Here is a 22,392-nt window from a genome sequence, read left to right on the forward strand (position 1 = left end):
AATCACCTTTAGATGAGAAATGAGAAAAGAAGCTATGAAAGGAAAAAATGAGAAAGTTGGCTACAGTAAAATTGTATACAAAAAAGGAGGGGAAGAATGTGAGAAAAGCAACCGCATGCTCAGAGGGGAGAGTGGCCCTGTAAAGAACTGGCAAGAAAGCACTTTTGCATCTGAAGAAGTGGGTTCATATCCATGAAAGCTCATGTGAAAATAAAAACCTGTTAGTTTTAATGTCGCTGCTATATTTATCTTTCTTTTTCCCTCTCCCTCCTTCCTTTTTATGCTGCAAAATGGCTACTACTCCAAAAACTACCAAAATGTAGGTGAGATAGGGCCCCCAGGTTGAAGAGAGGGGGAAATGGGTGAGGAACTGGCCAGTGGCAGCCGATTTGGTACAGGGTTCTTTCATGGTCCCCTTGCCATTCATCATCTTTATCGATGTCTTGGGTGATCAAATTGAGGGCATGCTTATTAAATTTGCAGATGACAATCTCAAATTGTTTGTGAAAGCTAATATCCCAGAGGACAGGATCAGACTTCAAAATGACATTAACAGATTAGAGTGTACTAGACTTAGGTAAAAAAAAATGAAATGCAGAGATATGAGGTGGGTGATATTTGGCTTAAAAAAGTACAGTACATCACACAAGAACCAGATTTAGTAGCTTAGTAGACCAGAAGCTGAACATTAATCAACAATGTGTCACATAACCTCATCATACGGGACTAGATTCAATGGTAAACGCCAGTCTATTCCCGTTCACCCACAGAACCAGCTAGTTGACATCAAACAGCGTTGTGCCAGCTCGGTGGATGCAGAGGGGTGGAACTGGCATGCTGCCACTGCCCTGGCAACACGGAACACTTCCCGTGTTGCCCAATCTATGGGGGAAGCCGCATGTATGCATGCTCCACACTTTCCCCCATGTGATCACATTTCTGGCTAGGTGGGTGATGTGGGTAATGTGAGGCATAGGGCTCCGGATTCCACACGCCTCACGGTGAAGTGGACCGCCACCACCATCCACTGCCAGCTATCTGATGCCATGGTTAGTATGGTGCCTAGACTGAGGGAAGTCATAATCCTGTTGTTTTCTGTTCTGGTCAGACCTCCTATGGAATACTGTATCCAGTTCTCGCCACCACCATCCAGAAAGGATTTTGACAAATGAACATGTCCCAAGAAGGGCAACCATAATGATGAAAGGAGGCTTAGAGAGGACATCATAACCATGTTTAAATATGTGAAAGGATGTCACATTGAGGAGGGGGCAAAATTGTTTTCTGCTGCTCTGGAGACTAGGACATGGATTGTAGGAAGAGAGTTTCCACCAATACATATGTAAGAACATCCTGATGGTAGGAGCTATTTGTTAGTGGAATATGCTGCCTCAGTGTGTGGGGGAGTTGCTGTCTCTGAAGATTTTAAAGCAGAGACTGGATGGCCATATGCCAGGAATGGTTTGATTGTGTGTTCCTGCATGGCAGCAAGTTGAACTGGATGGCCCTCATGGTCTCTTACAACTCCATGTTTATATGATTCTGTACATCCCCACCTCAATCTTGGACTGCAATCCTATATGACTCCACTTAGCAGAGTATATATACATCTGCGTTTACTGGATTAAGCCATATGCCAACACCACTTACTGAAAAGTCCTCGGATCCATCCCATGTAATCATTCCATACTTTATGGTGAGAGGGCAGAATCACAGAAGAGCTCATCACACTAGCATTTCAAAGAGTAGATAAAGCATTTGTGTCTGTTTTCCATCCTGTGCCTGCCTCCTGAAGAGTTCTGAGGCTTGTAGTTTAGTGAGGTCAGGACCTCTCTGGCCGAATATTTTAAAGGCCCCTCCCTAAACTACAACTCCAGAGGTCTACAGGAGGCAGCCACAGGATTGAAAATGGACACACATATTTTACCTATTCTTTAAACTGCTAGTGTGCTGTCAACATCTCCATAGCCAGATGAATAAGAGGGTTGAATGAAAAGTAATGCCTCCACCTTCGTTACTTGGGTTTGGATGGGAATATTTTAATAAATCAAACACAGAAATAATCCTTAGAATGTGCTCTTTAACTATCACTATTCACTTTTCCACACAATCACCAGACAATTGGATACATTTCTGCCAACGACGTACAAGTTTTCTGAAGCCATCATGGAAGAAGTCGACACTCTGTTTCCGCAACCCATTGTGCACAGATCTTCCGATATCCAAGCAAAGCAATAATGTGACCCATAAATTCTTGTGAAATGCCGATTATGCTTGAATTTTCTCTTTGAGTGATACAACAATAATCCTGAATCAATCTGTCAACCTTTTGCTTGGTGGTTGCCGTCACAGGATGTCCAACTCTTTGTTTGTCACACAAGTCAGATGTTCCCACCTCAACATCTTTAAACTTACTTGCCCAACGACACATAGTACTCACATCAACACAACCACCATAAACAGCTTGCATTCTCTGATGAATGTCCTTTGGGGTGACACCTTCTTCTGTCAAGAAATCAATGACTGCACATTGCTTAAGTCGCAGTGACCAACCGTCTGCGCAGGGTTCCATACTTCACACTTTAACAACACAACTGTTCAATGCTAAGGCTTCCCGCCAAAATGGAACTGTAGAGGAGAGTCTACTGAATAAGCCAGCACCTGCTGCATACCAGTACTGCCATCTGTTGAGGAGTTACAAAGGTGAAGGCATTACTTTTCATTCAACCCTCGTAGTAATTATGGAAGACCCTGGCAGATCTCAGCGCCAACACATCTTGCATCTAACCATGGGGAGGAAACTTCTGCAGTCTTGTCAGCTTGTCACAAAGCATGGAGAAAACATGTGGGACCATTAAAGGATTTTCAGTAAGTGGGTGATCAGAGTTTGGGTAATGTGGAGGGTGGAAGGGAAAATCAATCTTCCTGCACTCTTAACAGGATGCCAGCTGAAGTCTACTTGTGTTGTCTGCTGAATCAGAGACTGTTGGTCCAACTAATAGTATTTTCTATTCCAACTGAACATAGCTTCCTAAGTTTTCCAGCAGAGCTCTTTCCTTGCCCTACAACTTAGAAATTGGAATGTTGTGTGGTTTCTGGGCTGTATGGCTGTATTCTAGCAGCATTTTCTCCTGACATTTAACTTTATCTCTGGCTGGTGTCTTCGGAGGATTCTTTTTTAGATAAATTCTTTTTTATAAAGCTTAAAATATCAGGAACTTGATTTGAACGTGCAGAGGGCACACATTCCGCTAGATTCCTTCCTGTAGTAGCATTCTCTCAGGCAATCATACAGCCTTGCAAGGAACTCAAGCACACAACCAGGACACATAGTAATTCCTTTTAAGTGGGCAGCTGATCACACACTGATCTCAAGTTGCCACTGACTAAAGTAGCTCTGGGTAGATAACATTTTATTTGGACTGGAAAAGCTTTTCTGCTCATTACTGCGATTGCAGTTTTGTACATTTATCCTTCCCATTCGACATGTGTATGCTCAGAGATCAATTTTATGGCATGGAAGAATGACACGGAAAGGAATTTGGCCAGACTTTAACCGGGGGTGTGAAAAATCAGTTACTTTTTTTAAAAAAAAGATACTTGTTGTTCCCCTCCTGTCATGTTGGGTTGTCTGAGGAATCAGTTTATGTTTTTTAGGAAATCCACTTGATTTTAGATTTTTGATTTTTTTTGCTTTCTGGGGCAATACAATGGTTGGAACACAAGTTATCCTTTGGTTTCTGCACTTCTCTGAATTTTGTAATGTCATTCTCAGCTGAAGGGAAGGCATACTTGAGGAAAAATATATATTTTGTGAGGAGGAAAAAGACGCTGAGAGATAAATTGATTCTAGAAGCTTTTGCAGATTGCTGTGGAAATTGACTGGAAAAGAGTCAGGAATGAAAACACACACAACTATGTTCTATCATAGACTGCATGAGTATGTTCACAAGAGTGTATTTGCATTTTTCCTAGGGCAAAGCAGCAAGTGTTTTTTATTAAAATTATTATTATTATTATTATTATTATTAGCCATCCCCTGCCATGCATTGCTGTGGCCCAGTCTGTGTATATGTGTTTTGTGTGTATATATATTTGTGTATATGTGTATAAATGTGTGGCATTTTCACATTTTTCAGATGTGCTGTAATTTTTTTTTGTTTTGTTTTTGGTTTTTTAAGTCTCTTCCGCCATGTTTTTCAGTGTTTTTATGAGTGATGGTCATTCATTGGCCTGAGAGGTGTATTGTGCCCAAATTTGGTGTCAATTCATCCATTGGGTTTTGAGTTATATTAATCCCACAACAAAGCAGCTTAACATAAAAGGATCAGCACACAATTTAAAATATACAAACATGCAAATACTAATACAGGATTAAATATGAACAGTATTTAAAATTTCCAGTTTAAAACCATTAAAACATGTTCAAGGTCATATCTTATGTTTACTATTATTGTTAGATATTTATCCTCATTAAACTTTTGTGCTTCATGTTGCCTGTTGAGCATCACACCGTTCTCTAAACAATCTTATGCAAACTTGTGTCACTGTTGTACTGTTTTTAAATTGCTTTACTTACACTTTCACTCCAGCTCTGCAACATACAGAAAGCCAATGATCATAACCCGAAACCTGTTGTCAGTTCAGGGCATTTATGAGGCACAACAAATATGTAATTTTCACATTAGAAGCTGGAAACGATAAATATTAAGGGCATGCTTAACTAGATCCACTGAGGAAATACATCTGTCATCTTTTTCTGCCAATTCCTTGAAGTCCCTGGCACATCTTGCTACTGAGAGACAGATTGCCATGAATGCACAAGGAGGCAGCTCAGTGAAGGTGAAATGGATTTCCCTCCGTGCTTTGCTTTCCACAGGCGAGTGACCTCCTGCTGCCGTGGAGCCTCTTGGAAGGAGCATTTTTCCCAGCTGTACTAAGCCTGTCACATTCAAGACCTTGCTGATTTATATAGATCATCAATTTGACAATTATACACACCTGCAGGCTTAATTGCCCCCATTTCCTTGAGCTGGGGACAGATTTATGACTTTATCCAATTCTTCTAACTCTGGAGCATGCTTGATTAGACCGAAAAGTCTCTTGCACTGATCAGTCTCTGAGCATTGCTGGTTTCTGGACCCCTTGACAGATTCTCTCTTTCTCTCCCTCCCTCCCTCCAGGAAAGATAAATTAATGAGCTGCAGTCAGCCAGATCCTCTTTCCATCTTTCTTTTTATTTGTCATGCTGCTGTATTAAAAACCGTTTTTCCTGAAGCTCTCTGTATGAGATGAAGTGAATGTGCCTTGAGATTTGCTTTCTGGTCCATCCCTGAGAAGCATGAGGCTGGCAAATACCATGGGCAGAAACCTCTCTGTGTTGGCCCTGACCCTTTGCAATACACTCCCCTAGAGCAGAGGAAGACGCTGTTGCCTTATATCCATTGTTCCAGGTGTTGCAGTCCTACATTGAGCTTCCAATCTGCTTTAAAGCAAAAGTCCCCCAAAATTGGGATATTTTGTTTTGGCCATTGTCACACTGAAAAGTAGATGGAGGAGGCAAAAGAATGGTTTACCCCAAGGCAGTGTTCTTACACAGTTAGTTGATTCTGCATGTTTGATACCTAACTCTGGCATAAGGTAAGGTAAGGGTTTTCCTCTGTCATGAAGTCCAGTTGTGGTGCTCATCTCCATTTCTAAGCCGAAGAGCTGGCATTGTCCGTAGACACCTCCAAGGCCATGTGGCTGGCATGACTGCATGGAGCGCTGTTACCTTCCCGCCGGAATAGTACCTATTGATCAGCTCACATGTTTTTGAACTGCTAGGCTGGCAGAAGCTGGGGCTGACAGCAGAAGCTCACGTCGCTCCCCGGATTCGAACCTGCGACCTATCAGTCAACAAGCTCAGCAGCTCAGTGCTTTAACCCACTGCGCCACCAGGGGCTCCAACCCTGGCATAGATTCATCATAATCATAGGCTATCACTCGTGGCCAAGTACGATTGTGTTCCAAGGGTAGGATCTTTACGATGGGTCCTCAAATGACTGTAGATACCTTTTCTGAATCCGATGGTCTTTCGCATTGAGGACACACATTTCCAGATGGATGTTGGTCCAGACAAGGGTATGCTTGATGCTCCTCCTTCTTGGCATGTTTACCCCTTTTGCCTTCTATTCATGCTTTTTTAAAATCCCCAACACTGTTGGCGATGACTGACCTCCAGTTAGAGTGCTCGAAGGCCAGGGCTTCCCAGATCTTTGTGTTTATGCCACATTTTTTAAGGTTAGCTTTATGTGATTTATATTAATTTTATTGTATTTATTGTTTTTGTTTATTGCTTTTGTTCATTGATGTACTGTTGGGCTTGGCCTCATGTAAGCCACTCCGAGTCCCTTGGGGAGATGGTGGCGGGGTATAAATAAAGATTATTATTATTATTATTATTATTATTATTATTATTACTATTATTAGCCCATTTTTAAATCTCTTTTGCTGCCCACTGACATTTCATTTTCTGTTCTTGAGTTGAGAGTAAAGTAACTGCTTTGGGAGATGGTGATCGGACATTCAGACAATGTGGCCAGTCCAGTGGAGTTGATGGTGGAGCAGGGGTCCTCAAACTAAGGCCCGGGGGCCGGATGCAGCCCTCCAAGGTCATTTACCTGGCCCTCGCTCAGGGTCAACCTAAGTCTGAAACGACTTGAAAGCACAGAACAGCAACAACAATCCCATCTCATCAGCCAAAAGCAGGCCCCCATTTCCCATTGAAATACTAATAAGTTTATATTTGTTAACATTGTTCCTCATTTTAATTATTCTATTTTAAAGTGTTTTTTACACTACAAATAAGATATGTGCAGTGTGCATAGGAATTCATGTTTTTTTTTTCAAATTATAATCTGGCCCTCCAACAGTTTGGGGGACTGTGACCTGGCCCTCTGTTTAAAAAGTTTGTGGACCCCTGTGGTGGAGGATCATTGGTTCAGTGCTAGCAGTCTTTGCTTCTTCCAAAATGCTAACATTTGCCTACCTGTCTTCCCAAGAGATTTGCAAGATTTTTCAGAGACAACACTGATGGAATTGTTCCAGAAGTTAAGTGTGACGTTTGTAGACGATCCATACTTCGCAGGCATGTAACAGGGTTAGGAGGGCAATAGCTTTATAAACAAGGTCCTACGAATGTCATGATCCTCAAATACTCTCTGCTTTATTTGAAAAAATGCTGCACTCGCAGAGCTCAGGCAGTATTGTATTTCAAGTGTCTAATGTTGACTTTTGTGAAGAGGTGGCTGCCGAGGTACACATTTCACTGTATTTTTGGCATTGCAGAGGTATTATAATCACAATATTCTGGGCCAGAGTGAAGAGAGAGGGGGCCAGGGGGCAGTTCCGCCTGTCTCCTGTGCTATACTAATAATATAATATAATATAATATAATATAATATAATATAATATAATATAAGAGAGATATTTACAAGCTGGAATGTGTCCAGAGGAGGGCGACTAAAATGATAAAGGGTCTGGAGAACAAGCCCTATGAGGAGCGGCTTAAGGAGCTGGGCATGTTTAGCCTGAAGAAGAGAAGGCTGAGAGGAGATATGATAGCCATGTATAAATATGTGAGAGGAAGCCACAGGGAGGAGGGAGCAAGCTTGTTTTCTGCTTCCCTGGAGACTAGGACGCGGAACAATGGCTTCAAACTACAAGAGAGGAGATTCCATCTGAACATTAGGAAGAACTTCCTGACTGTGAGAGCCGTTCAGCAGTGGAACTCTCAGCCCCGGAGTGTGGTGGAGGCTCCTACTTTGGAAGCTTTTAAGCAGAGGCTGGATGGCCATTTGTCAGGGGTGATTTGAATGCAATATTCCTGCTTCTTGGCAGGGGGTTGGACTGGATGGCCCATGAGGTCTCTTCCAACTCTTTGATTCTATGATAATATAATATAATATATTGCATCGTATATACATATAATTACAATATTATAATGTTATACAATATACTACTACTACTAATACAATATTATAATTGTATATTTTATATTACATGTAATATTACTAATAATATTAAAATATAATGCTACAGTACAATATAGAAATATATAATACTGATATTGTGCTATGCTAATAATATCATATATGTATATATATCTTGTAAGCCGCTCTGAGTCCTCCTCGGGGTGAGAAAGGCGGCATATAAATGTCACAAATAAATAAATAAATAAAATAAATATTGGCTGGTGCCTGCTGAAAAAGCAGTTTGGTTTTCTTGATATTCAGTGAGAGCCCAAGCCTTTTGTATGCTTCTATAGATATAAGAACTAGCAGCTTTCTTTTAAAAAGAAAGGACGTGGGGGTGGGAATCCAAATATGATGCCAGGTGCCATGTTGCTCTTTGTCTGTCTGCTGATAAAGAGTTGCAAAAGATTTATGCCTCTCTTCATGAACTTGCTTCGAATGAACATTCAGGCAAATGTTGGAGCAAAAGGCAGGCTTTAGTGATTGATGTATTTTCCTCTGGGTAGATGATGAACAACCAGGCATCTTTTTTCCATGCGTCAAACTAGAATTTGCTAAAATAATACCTAATTCTCTTTGGCTTTTTGACCCCTTCTATAATGAGCACTTAAACAAATTAGCTGCAGGAATGGGTTGTGGTTTACGTCCATCTCATCTCTGTAATGCATCCCTCTATCCCACCACAATTGTCCATTTAACCTAGCCTTTGCCAATATGTTCGCATACCATGCCAAGTGCCTGGCAGATGGTTTGAAATAGATGGCCATTACCTTGACTATCAACCTGCAACAGATATTAATTACCTCTGTACAAACCTTACTAGCTGAGTTATGTAGTGAAGGCAGACATGGACATTTTATGATTTGCTTGCCTTTGTGTTCCTGAGAATCTGGATTTTTTAAAGGATGTGTACCCAATGACGACATTTTAATGTTATACCTCTGGTGTTTTTTGGTGCCCCCCCCCCCCCCCCCGCTGTTCTGTCATCTTTATATATAAAAATGCTCTGTGCATAATGAGTACCTTAAAAACAAAAGAACCAATGAACGAAATTACACCAAATTTGGCAACAAAATGTCTCACAACAAAAGGAGTGACCATCACTCAAAAAATTATGATTTTTGTCATTTGGGAGTTGTAGTTTCTGGGATTTGTAGTTCAGCTACAATCAAAGAGCATTCTGAACTTCATCAACAATGGAATTGAACCAAACTTGGCACACAGTACTCCCATGACCAACAGAAAATACTGGAAGGCTTTGATGGGCATTGACCTTGAGCTTGGGAGTTATAGTTCACCTACATTGAGAGAGCACTGTGGACTCAAACAATGATGGATCTGGACCACACTTGGCACAAATATTCCATATGCGCAAATATGAACACAGATGGAGTTTGAGGGAAATAGACCTTTACATTTGGGAGTTGTAGTTACTGTGATTTATAGTTCACCTACAATCAAAGAGTATTCTGAACCCCACCAATTGGGCCAAACTTCCCACACTGAACCCCCATGACCAACAGAAAATACTCAAGGCCATCCAGTCCAAGTCCCTTCACCAGGGTAAGAAAACGTAATCAAAGCCCTCCTGACAAAGAGCCATCCAGCCATAGATATAGATATATAGATATGACTCACACAGAGAGAGATATAGTGTCATAGATTTGAAAGGGACCACTGAAGAAGGACAATTATATGTTGCATGTTCCAGAGTAGGCAAACCAGACACTCTACACATCAACACTGACAAAGAAACAGCAAGAAATACTGTTTACCTACAAGCAGAAAGAAATTACATATATTAGAAACCAACACTTTCTCATTACTTTATTTTCCAGATCAACAGACTGGTCACAGCAATGCGTGGCAGGGGACAGCTAGTTCACTTATATAAAGATCCAGATACAGCACCCCTTAACTGGAGTTCCAAAATCCATAATTGTCTCTAATGATGTCTTTGCTTTCTGATGGTTTAATGCACACAAACTTTGTTTCATTATTACTGTTTAAAATTACCTTTTGGCTATGTGTACAGAGTGTATGTAAATGAGCTATCAAAATTTAAAACACAATTTAAATTGAAAACCTACCTCTTCCAGCAGCCCTACCCAGACAATTTAAACTATGCATTTGAAATTTACATTTTATTAGTATTGGTGTTTTAAATTTTGTTCTGTATTTTTAACATGTGTATTTTATGCTTTTTTGTTTTAATTATAAATGTTACCTATTTTGTACCCTGCCTCAAGTCATGAGGAGAGGCAGGTAACCAATAAATCGTTATTATTACTGTTATTGTGAATGTTGTGTTTCGACTTGGGTCCCATCTCCATGATATCTCATTATGTATGTATATGCAAATACCAATATTTCAAATTCTGAAAAATATTCCAAATTTGAAAATACTAAGCATTTTGGGTAAGAGATACTTAATCTATATTTTCACTTTGTATTTTCCTGCCAGACTGAAACAAAATATAGTTTGGATCAGGTGGTGGTGATTTGGAGATGAGGAATAACTGGAGAGGAAAGGGCCGATCAGTTTCACTCTGACTGTCCTGCTGCCCATTGTATTGGTTAGCTTTGAGATAAAACCAACTCCTGTTGCCTACAGAGAAATGTAATCCAGAAGTTTTGTGTAGTGGCTACCTGAGGAGCCTGGCCAATGGAGTGAGCATGCCTGTTTTCCAGGCAGAGGATGGCTGTGATCATTCGCCTTAGTTTGTTTGGGACTTTACACAACATAATACAGAAATCATCTTTTGCTAATTTTGTTGGATGAAGCTGGAGAGTGGACTGGTATATGAATATTTAAATGCAATCAGACTGCCACTTAGATGATATCAATTATTTTAATGACTTATGCATTGTCTGAATTCCTTTTAACAATGTAGAAAATTCAAAGACTATCACAGGGGATTTCTTGTGTTTGGATCATTATATCATTTTAGTTTTAGGGTAGAAAATCACTTCATGAAAATATTGAATTAGCAAATTGGACCTTAATTGCAGTTCCTGAACACTTGTGAACAAGAAATAAGATCTGGATTTTTTTTAAAAAGCCAATTATGGACTTAATTTGAGTCTCCTGTGGGATATAGATAAAGTGGGATATAAATATTATTGTCGAAGGCTTTCATCGCTGGAATCACTAGGTTCTTGTGGGTTTTTTCGGGCTATAGAGCCATGTTCTAGAGGCATTTCTCCTGACGTTTCACCTGCATCTATGGCAAGCATCCTCAGAGGTCACAATCTCTGAGGATGCTTGCCATAGATGCAGGTGAAACGTCAGGAGAAATGCCTATAAATATTATTATTTGAAACACAACAAGATGAGTCCATAGCAGACACTCTGCTGGCTGTTGTATTGGATCACACGTCTGACACTTCCCAAGTGTCTAGGACTATGTGATGTATTGGCAAATAATGTGTGCAGATCTCAGTAAGGTGGCCTTTTGCAGATGGTAATTTTGTCAGCGCCGATTGTGTTTAAGTGCAGGTCAAGGTCTTTAGGCACTGCGTCTAGTGGCTGATCACCACTGGGACCACCTTGACTGGCTTGTGCCAGAGTCTTTGCAGTTCGATCTTTAAATCCTCATATCGTGTCAGCTTTCTCTTCAATCCTGCTGTCACCTGGGATTGCAACATTGACAATCCATACTTTGTTTTTTAACACGATAGTGAGGTCAGCAGTATTGTACTCCAAAACTCTGTCTGAATCTGGAAGTCCAAGAGTAGCTTGACAAGTTCATTCTCTATAACTTTTTCTGGCTTGTGATCCCACCAGTTCTTTGTTGCATGCAGATGGTATTTGTGGCACAAGTTCCAATTAATCATCTCAGCAACGGTGTTATGCCTCTGCTTGTAGTCTGTCTGTGTGATCTTCTTGCAGCAGCTGAGAATGTGATCTATTGTTTCATCTGCTTCCTTGCAGAGTCTACACTTGGGATCTCTCTCTCTTTTTTTAATAAAACTGTTTATTTTGATTATGATTTGAATAGAAAGCTTTGACTGAAAGTAGTGGAAAACAGGCAGAAATAGCAAGTCTATGTGTATTAAGTTATGTAAATGATAATAATTTGTACTCAATGTCAAAATTAACTGATTGAATAAGGTAGATAGGCATGTACATGTCAAAAATATTGGTACCTGATTATATCTACCACGATTTGCTTTTCTGTTATGTACCTTAATCAAAATACACTTGGGATCTCTTGTCAACTTTTCAGTTCTGGTTCTGATGGCATTTGTTCTAATGGCTTGTTCTTGGGCTGCCAGAATCAGGCCCTCCGTCTCCTTTTTCAAAGTTCCATTTGTGAGCCAGGTTTTTTCTTTGTCAATTTGGCTCTCAGTTTTTCCCAAGGAACTGTCCATGGAGAGCCTTCTTTTGCCAGTTTTCTCTTCTGCTCTGGGTTGTATTTTTATGGTATTCACTCTTTGTCTTTTGCATTTGAAGCAGTTTACCACTATTGACTTCCATCAATGTTGGTTCTTGACTGTCTTTCACATAATCTGCCAGTGCATGTTTCTCCTCCCCCTCCCCTTCTTCCTCCTCTTCTTCCTCTTCTTCTCCCCCCTCCCCTTCTCCTCCTCCTCCTCCTCCTCCTCCTCCTCCTTCTCAACCAGCTCCTCTGTGGATGGGGTTCCATAACTACAGAACAACGGTGGACTTTATCATGCCTACATCCCAGAATTGGTTTTCATTTTCTTGTCAAGTGTTTGGCCTAAATGAATGAATCATGTCTTCCAATGCTCTTTTGCATTAGGATCGTTGTGGACTTTCTATCTCATGATCTGAAGTTTTTCTTTTACATCATAACCTCTATTTATTTATTGTGTCAGGAGCAACCAGACAGTTGTATTACATTTTTAACAAAACAAACAAACAGACAGACAAAACATAAAGTTTGCAAGCTGGGTAGTTGATTAAACGTCCTTTGACCATTATCTGGCCACTTGGAGTGCCTCTGATGTTGCCGCAAGAAGGTCCTCCATTGTGCATGTAGCAGGGCTCAGGTTGCATTGCAGCAGGTGGTCAGTGGTCTACTCTTCTCCACACTCGCATGTCGTGGATTCCACTTTGTAGTCCCATTTCTTGTGATTGGATTTGCATCTCGTGGTGCCAGAGCGCAGTCTGTTCAGTGCCTTCCAAGTCTCCCAGTTTTCTGTGTGATAACCTCTATGAAGGAACCTCATGAAAATAATTATCTGACAATCTTTGTTTCTGATTTCTAAAAAATGTAGAGAATTCTGGATATAGGATTGCTGCTATCTTTTATCTCCATCTTCTGAGATGAAATTAAGGACTTGCCCTATTGGGAAAAGTGTGTGTAGGAAATTGTGCATTTTAGATCAAAAGCCACAGAGCCTGGCATTCCTTGCTTCCACAGCCAATTGTGTTGCATGGGTTTTTTGTTTTGTTTTTTTTTTACTGGGGAAGGGGGAGATCTTGCATTGATCACAGAGCCCCACCCTGCAAGTTGTTCTGCATGTTATGGAGCCCTGCCTCACACACGACTCTGCTCAGTGACAAGGCTTCACTATTAGTTTTAGACTTGTTAACCTATCTCATAGAGTTGTGTGAAAAGGAATGACATGAGGATTATTAAGTTCTCTGCTCACTAAAAATGCTGTAGAAATAATGAACAATGAGATTGCTGTTCCACACACTGAGTTATATTAGTGATCACAAGCAGAATGCCATTAAAGGTACAGCCATCTCAGTGCTCATGACCTGCTTATATAGATAACAACTAGATTATCCTTGGAAGCAGGGATAATAATGGTTTTATAAAAGAGGCTTTAAAATTATCTGGGTATGAATTTCTGGCAGAGATCTAAGTCACTTAAGAGGCACAGTTCTATTTCTTTATGTTATCTTTTTCTTTCTCTCATGATCGTATATTTGGCTTTATATAGAATTAGATATATTTGAAGGTTCAGCTGGTAACTTAGATGTCCTGAGTAAGGAAAAAAAATGTATTGCCAGTTCCACATGCCCTTCTCCTGTTCTAGGCTAGTTGAAAGGATTGTAGCTGAAATACCTTTTTACCTTTGCTAAAATACTCCACTCCTTGTGGAAATCTGTTGCTCTTGGCAGTTCTGGCTTTGATGAATCCAGCCTTTTCAGCTTTTTTCAATCTTTGGATCCTTCTAACAGGAAGCACATTTGACTGAATATGAAGTATTTGCTTTTAAAATAATTATGCATTTGGCCAGTTGTAGTCCAGCATAGTAAAGGGTTAGATCTGTGCAAGGAGGGTTTTGACACTATTATATCAATGCAAAATATATCTGGTAGCTTACATCTTTTGTGTCTATGTGTATGTGAGTGAGTGTATTGAAAAGCAAGTATGTGAAACATAGTGCTTATAAGGAGGTGGATCCTTAATTCAAAACAAAGTGGTAAAGTTTTGTGGTGTTATGAATTTGCTCTGGGGATGATTCATCATTGTGAAATTAGATATTCAATGTAATGATCTGATTTGGGACAGCCTAATAATAATAATAATAATAATAATAATAATAATAATAATTCCTCTGGGACTTCCGGATTCAGACAGATAGAGATTTGGAGCGTAATACTCCTGACCTCACGATCATGTTATAAAACAAAGTATGGATTGTCGATGTCACAATCCCAGGTGACAACAGGATTGCAGAGAAACAACTGGAAAAGCTGACATGATATGATGATTTAAAGATCGTACTGCAAAGACTCTGGCACAAGCTAGTAAAGGTGGTCCCAGTGGGGATCGACACACTGGGTGCAGTGCCTAAAGACCTTGGCCTGCACTTAAACACAATCAGCGCTGACAAAATTGCCATCTGCCAGCTGCAGAAGGCCACCTTACTGGGATCTGCATGCATTATTTGCCAATACATCACACAGTCCTAGACACTTGGGAAGTGTCCAATGTGTGATCTAATTCAACAGCCAACAGAGTGTCTGCTGTGGACTCATCTTGTTGTGTTTCAAATCATCATCATCATCATCATCATCATCATCATCTTTATTTATACCCTTCCACCATCTCCCCAAAGGGGACTCGGGGTGGCTTACATGAGGCCAAGCCTGATAATACATAACGGCAAAATACAGAACAACAAAAAATATCATCACAATAAAATAAATGAAACATAAAGTAAATAAAACAATACAAAGTAACAGGGTGAAAGATCAATCACAATGGGCGGGTCAAATGTATGACATAAAATGATAAAATACTGGATGAGATAGGAATAATGATTTTATAGATAGATAGATATAGATATAGAGATATATAGATATAGATATAAAGGAAAAACTCATAGGCGGTGGAACACTGGAGACAGGCCTTCTGACAAATGGGGGGAGTGCAATATGAGAACACATTAAGGAAGAGACAACAGGAAAGAAGTATATGGTCACTCTCCAAAGGTACATCAGAAAAGCCAGGTTTTTAAATCTTTCTTGAAGGCTGCTAGGGTGGGGGCTTGCCTCATCTCACCAGGTAGTGAGTTCCACAGCTGGGGCCACAGCGGAGAAGGTTCTCTCCCTCGTTCCCACAAGTTGCACCTGTGATAGTCGAAGGGGCGAAAGGAGGGCCTCCCCTGAGGAATGGAGGGATCCTGCAGGTTGGTGGTAGGAGATACGGTCACGAAGGTAGGCGCGTCCCAATCCGTTTAGGACTTTATAAGTGATGACTTGCACCTTCTGTATCTTAAATAGCTCTTTCATGTCTGAATAAAACCCACAGTGGATTCATTGTACTTCTGACCTGGATGCTACTGCTGGTGCTGTTCAGGGATGGCCCACAGCATGCCAGAGAGGAGTACAAATAATGCCTGCATCCGCCTTAGTCAGGGAGCACAGTACCAAAAGTCAATGAAATTATTTTGGCACATGATGGAAAAATCTCAAAGCTGCTTCTCTTTCTACAGACCTGCTAGTATAAATACACATGTGACAAAGTAATTGTCTTAACATTCTTCTACCATTTTCTGACTCCCCAAATCTGCCTGAGGCAGCTGTCTTGCTTTGCTCAATGGGAAAGCAGCCCACCCTTCTCATGCCCACTGGTCTGCTCTACACTGTCATATGTCTGGATGCATCATCACTGGGGGATGCATTCTCATAAGACAAGCTGCTGTGGAAACAGAGATACTCCCATTGAAATCATTGAACCTTGCTGATTATGACCTTTGAAGGAAGAGAGTCCTTTGCTTTAGCCCAGGGCTGCCTGTATGCAACACCTTCAGTAAGAACTGGGCATAGATGTTCTTGGCAGTACAGATTAAATGATCTGTTGGTTTTTGTTCTGAACAAAGGATACAGCTGATGAACCTTTTTGATAGGAAAACATACTTAGGGCGAAGAAGAAGAAAAATGAAAAGTGCAAAGTTCAAGTTCAGAGTCTGATAGTTATTGATGATAGGCCCAGTTCTCCAGTGTAGCTTCCATTAGAGCCTTGAATGAGAAGCCATTAACACTGGTATTAACTTCTAACATCTAGATTTTTTAAAAAAAAGCCATTTGGAGCCAGGGGTTAATAACAGTAAATGAAAGTGCTAGTTTCTCTTTGGAATGAAGCGTATGGCAGCATCAGATGGGAGAAGATATCTTAGTGCCTAATAAAGGATGGCCTTCTCAGATTCCCCAAAGGCTCAGTAGTCATCATGGTAGCAGATGCTAATTGTGGTGGCCATCTGAGAAAAGAAGTAGAAAAATGAGGACAGGAGACAACCCCTGCATAGAGCATACAATTTATGATTGGCTCTGAGAGGACAATACATCAGATCCCTTTACAGCTTCCTCTTTGCACATGACCTAAATAGTAACATACAAAATTGACTATCCTAGTCTCCAGAGTAACAGAAAACAAGCTTGCCGCCTCCTCCCTATGACTTCCCCACACATGCAAGTGTTTGTTTATACATGGTCATCATGTCTCCTCTCAGCCTTCTCTTCTGCAGGCTAAAAATGCCCAGATGTTTAAGCTGCCCCTCATAGTGCTTGTTCTCCAGAGCCTTGATCGTTTTAGTCACCTTCCTCTGGACACATTCCAGCTTGTCAACACCTCCCATCAATTGCAGTGCCCAGAATTGGATACAGTATTCCAAGTAAGGCAGAATAGAGGGATAGCGTGATATAACAAGTGGGGGCTTATTTGTGAAGGAACACAGATCCCAAACGCTGTTCCACCAATTATAACGGTGTAGAAATTTATTTGAGAATAAAAATCCCAAAAGCAGAACACCACTTAGGTTGGAATGAGGCTTCTGTGATTAAAAGCCCCAAAACAAAAGCTGTAAGGAAAGCTGAAACTTTCTACTGGCCGAAAAACCTTTTGAAAGAACTCTCTAGCCACCATCAAAATTAAAAGCACTGATAAGTCTTTGACTTACTTGAGGTATCTTAGGCAAGAGTGTGTTGGACTAGCCCTCAGGCCTGTGTTCTGAGGTAACACTAAAAGACGGTTCTTTGAATTATATGCTTCCACCATAGACTCTTGATTGTTGCAGGAAACTGCTTTTAAAACTTAACCCACAGAGGCACACGTGAGGCAGTTGTTGTGAACAACAAAATAATGATGTTTATTTAAGAGAACTGGAATAATTCAGGTATAAAGTTTAGCTGTTTCAAAATACTGGCTTAAAAGCATGTGGTTACTTTAAACAGTTCATACTTAGTTACACATGAAACACTTCTCTCTCCCTCATCACAATGTACTGACAGGATTGCTTCTCTGACAGTAATTTCTAAATGCCTCCACAGATAGTCCTGTCCTGGATCTATCTCTTCACTCCTCCACCAGCTATCTCTCTAATAGCTGTAAAAACCTACTCACTAGCTATCTGTGCTAGCCAACTGACCAATCTCAGGCCTTTCTCATTAACCCTCTTCTCCACTCCAAACTTCTAACACCTTCTCCCTTTGACACCCAGGTTCAATTCTGGACAGCCTCGCCGGTGTGGTATTATTTATGTGGTTCTACAAAAGACTAGGCACTTAATACATTGGAGTGCAAAGCCAAAGGTTTTGATAGGATGCAAGGTTGGTATTCTCAAGCATTGTATATTGAGAATTTGACCCTAGCAGACAGCGTAGGAAATTCCACACTCTGCCCACTGCTGGGAGGACCATCTGCTTTCTGTTTTGTTCTGTAGGTCTCCTCAAAATGAGACAGACAGGCAGCTTCTCTGGAGACCTTCACTAGCAACAGAAAGAGTCTCATGTAGTTATCCCAGATTAATGACAGGAGGCCCATCTTCAGAGGAAAGCATTGTGGGTAAGATATCTTCACCTACAGAAATCCTTTTGCAGGCTTGAAACTACAGCTCAGACTGACTGAGGAAAGGTTCCAGCCAACAAAAGGGTGCTGGTCATGTGTAAAGTGTGATCTTTTGTGAGGTCTTAGTGCAGTGACGGCTTAGGCTGGAGTCTCACTAGCCTGACATCAAAAGCAAATTAGTGGTTGAATCCACATATGTATTTATCATTTTTCATAAGTATCCTTGATCTGAGCAATGCAGATTGTATCAAACCCATCTAATGGTAGCATCAGTGAGGAAAATATTACTTGGGGCATATTATACTACTATAATTATGAATTCCCTTTTTTGAGTTCTAAGGAAAGGAGTATTGTTTGATGGTTTCATTGAATACACTGGTCTTCATTTATCCACAGAGATTTCTGGCAACACAGAAGATATTCCGTTGGTACGGTGGAGGCAACAATGGCTGGAGAATGGCACACTTCTCTTTCATATCCACCATCAAGATGGTACTCCCAGCTTGCCAGGCTTGGAACCGACAGAAGAACCTCAGAGCGAATCGGCCGAAGAAGAGCTTAGGATTCTTCACATATCGGTAATGGTGAGTGTCCATTTTTCCCTAATGTATATATGTTGCTTATTCATCTATATTCCTTTGTTGTTTACTATAGAGTAAAAGATCTGATGAGAGAGGACCATAGAGTAACTACCACATTTTTCCTGAAACGTTTAGAAAAGTCAAAAGAGTTTCTGTAAAATTAGTAAAATTATTTTGTATGGTTCCAAAGTTTCATTTCTAAATTTTACATATACAGGCAGCCTCCGAGTTACAAATGACTCATGGTTAAGAGAGCCTTCTCGATTGTGGCCCCTTATTTATGGAATGCCTTGCCAGTTGAAACCGAACCATCCGAGAGCTTCTTGCTTTTCGGAAAGCCTGTAAGACCTTTCTTTTCCGACAAGCTTTCGATAGTTGAATAACTCAGGACTATGTCGGTTCTCGTTTTGTTCTTAAGTTGAATTGTTCTTAAGTTGAAACAAACACCACAGGGTTGCTGACCTTTACCTTTCCTATTCGAAGTATATAGACAGACATAGTTATAGCTATATTTGGCTGGAGTTACACTTAAAAATTGTACCTGTTCCAACTTAGATACAAATTCAACTTAAGAACAAACCTACAGAATCTATCTTATTTGTAACTTGGGGACTGCCTGTCATTCAAACAGATTTGGATGTGACTTCATGGAGAAAACATATGAAGAATTTTCCAGTGAACCAGAGGCATTCTCCATGAGACCCCACATGTAACTCTAACTGCAATACTTTGACTTACACCAATTTCTTTTAGGAAATCATGTTGCCCATTTTCTCTGGCATTAATGGATGGATAGTTCCTGCAAGGATACAAGCCTTACTGCTGACCTCCCTTTGGTGTCATCAGCTTTCTTTAGTGCTGATCCTGTTGCTTCACTCAAGTATGCTTGGGAAACAGCCAGTGGTGACTGGTGGCTTCCAAGTCAGTGGAGTAGTGAGCCCTGGTATTAGTCCAATTGTTTAAGAAACTCGTCAAGATGCTGAAACTACAAAATTTAGATTCATCACTTTGAATATTTTCTTTAGAGTCCTGAATAAAATCCAGTATGATTTACCACATCGCTGTCATCAAAGCTCCAAGATGACACCAGAAATGTGGCGGAGGAGAAGCGTCAACCCATTAAAAGCTAGACTCAGAGGAAGCTTGAGCTCTTGGCTCATTTTAGGAATCAGGGTTTTTAAAACTGGGGAAAATCATTCTCCACACTAATAAGCTTTGTCACCACCACTAATCCTATTCTGCACTCCAGATATGTATGCTTTTACATATATTGACATTATGCCTAATCACCATCTCCTAAAGCAACTGCTCTACTCCAAACTCAAGAACGGGAAACGGAATGTTGGTGGACAGGAAAAGAGATTCAAAGATGAGCTCAAAGCCAACCTTAAAAACTGTGGCATAGACACCGAGAACTGGGAAGCCCTGGCCCTTGAGTGCTCTAGCTGAAGGTCAGCTGTGACCAGCAGTGCTGTAGAATTTGAAGAGGCAAAAGAGAGAAACGTGCCAAGAGGAAGGCGTGTCAAGCCAACCTCGACCGGGACTGCCTTCCACCTGGAAACCAATGCCCTCACTGTGAGAGAACATGCAGGTCAAGAATAGGGCTCCACAGCCACCTACGTCTCCACCGCCAAGAAACATCACTTAGAGGACCATCATCCTCGGACTACGACAGATCGCCTAGGTGTTATTTGGATTTCCCCGTCCCCTTCCATTGCTTTTATCATCATGAAAAAGTGAGCTTCTGCTCAAAAACTTTGATTTTAGCTTTTGTAGTATGTGCAAACCTACTGCCTTCTAGGTATTTTTGTGTTTGTTCTTATGGTTTATTGGTATCTATCATTGTGAAAGAAATTCCTCCCACAAACCCACCTTCCTGCCTGATTTCCTCATATAGATTTTTTAAAAGAGAAAGATAGGAAGAAGAGAGAGACACAAATACAATGGATGCCAATGAGGAAAGAAAACAAAAGATCAATGTGGGAGAGGCAGAGTTTTCTTTTTTAAGCCAAGTTGAAGAATTGTACAATACCTTTCGCCAGCAGAAGCTCATTAGCTGGAGACAATGTGTCGTCGGGCAGCGCTGATACCAAGGACGGGGATGTTTAATGAAGCCTGCCTTAATGAGAATGTCAATATCTCTCCTAGATTGCTGCCGGGGGCTAGCTTCCTCCCTTCATGTTTTGTTTTTTATTAGTCCTGGAGAAAAATTTAATAAACAGTAAAAACAAAACTGCAATGAGCATTTAGAATCCTTTTGCCCCAGAGGCTACCTATTGACTGCATGGTGGGCCAAATCCCACATTAAGTGGCAGGAAGCTCTTTGAGCAGCAGTGATGCTGAATGGCATCACGTAATGTCTCCTTCCAGAAGTTCAAACCTGATTTGGCTCCTAAGGCTCTTTCCCCACTGTGCATTACACCAAAATGTTGTTCTCTCAACCTCAGTCTTTGCAACTATTATATGCTCTTTGTTATGGCAGGATAGTTAGTGTTCCTTAGGAGCTGTCTCCACTCCTTGGGCTCCACTCCATCTTCCTTGTAAAATCTGCTTCATCATAATACAGAAATATCTCAATTAACAAAGCCTCCGACAATGAATGCTGCTCTCTGGCATTATATTTGGTTTCTATGTTCTGTGTATATTGTTTATATGCTTTGATGTTTTATACTTTAATGTTATGTTATGTTATGTTGTTGGTTTTTTTTTGTATTGTAACTTGTTGTTCAGGCTTGGCCCCATGTAAGCCGCTCCTAATCCCTGTTGGGGGAGATGGTGGTGGGGTATAAATAAAGTTTTTTTTTATTTTAGTATTATATTATTATTTTGTTTTTTGTAATCTATATATTTATTTTTAGCCAATGTAAGTATTATCATGCAAATTATGAAAACAATAATTTTCCCTCTCTGACTTATATCACAATATACATCAATTTAAGCGAGTTTTGCCCACCCTCCCCATTGAAAAACAATAAAATAATATTAAAAGATTAAAATAGAGTTCCCACCTCCCACTTCAAAGAAACAAAATAAAAATGTTGTTATAATCCCATCAGTCTTTCATTTTTGACAGTTGACTCATTCTCTTATCTTTTTAAAAAAACTCATTATCTTTTTTGAAAACTTCAAAACACACTAGTGTTTTTACATTTCCCCTTTTCTTTATAAATGATATAAATGATTCCCAGTCTTTTAAAAGGATATAAATTGGCTTCTTCTTAATCAAGCAAAATAACACGTCCATTTCTTCTAGTTCTAAAACTTTTGCCACTCAATTTTCTTTTAGGGCTAGTTCTTTAGTTTTTCAATTTATTTTTTGCATAGAGTAGTCTCGCTGCAATAATCATGTAATGTATTGGCTTGAAATTTGTGATTTTTTGCTTATTCTTCTAGAAGTCCCAGTAAAAATAACATTGGATCTCTATTGTCGAAGGCTTTCATGGCTGGAATCACTGGGTTGTTGTAGATTTTCCAGGCTATATGGCCATGTTCTAGAGGCATTTTCTCCTGACATTTCACCTG

The 22,392-nt window shown here is 40.3% G+C and overlaps 1 protein-coding gene across 2 annotated transcripts in view; it reads left to right on the plus strand.

The window, feature by feature from the left end:
- Nucleotides 1–22,392, plus strand: part of ASTN1 (astrotactin 1) — a 361,917-nt gene that overhangs the window by 102,694 nt on the left and 236,831 nt on the right. For both annotated transcript variants that reach the window (XM_060774412.2, XM_060774413.2), the window contains exon 2: nucleotides 18,686–18,873. In XM_060774412.2, coding sequence (XP_060630395.2) covers nucleotides 18,686–18,873 — 188 coding nt within the window. The remainder of the gene's footprint in view (nucleotides 1–18,685; nucleotides 18,874–22,392) is intronic.

This window comes from Anolis sagrei, chromosome 4 (genome assembly GCF_037176765.1).
Source record: "Anolis sagrei isolate rAnoSag1 chromosome 4, rAnoSag1.mat, whole genome shotgun sequence".
Taxonomy (NCBI): domain Eukaryota; kingdom Metazoa; phylum Chordata; class Lepidosauria; order Squamata; family Dactyloidae; genus Anolis; species Anolis sagrei.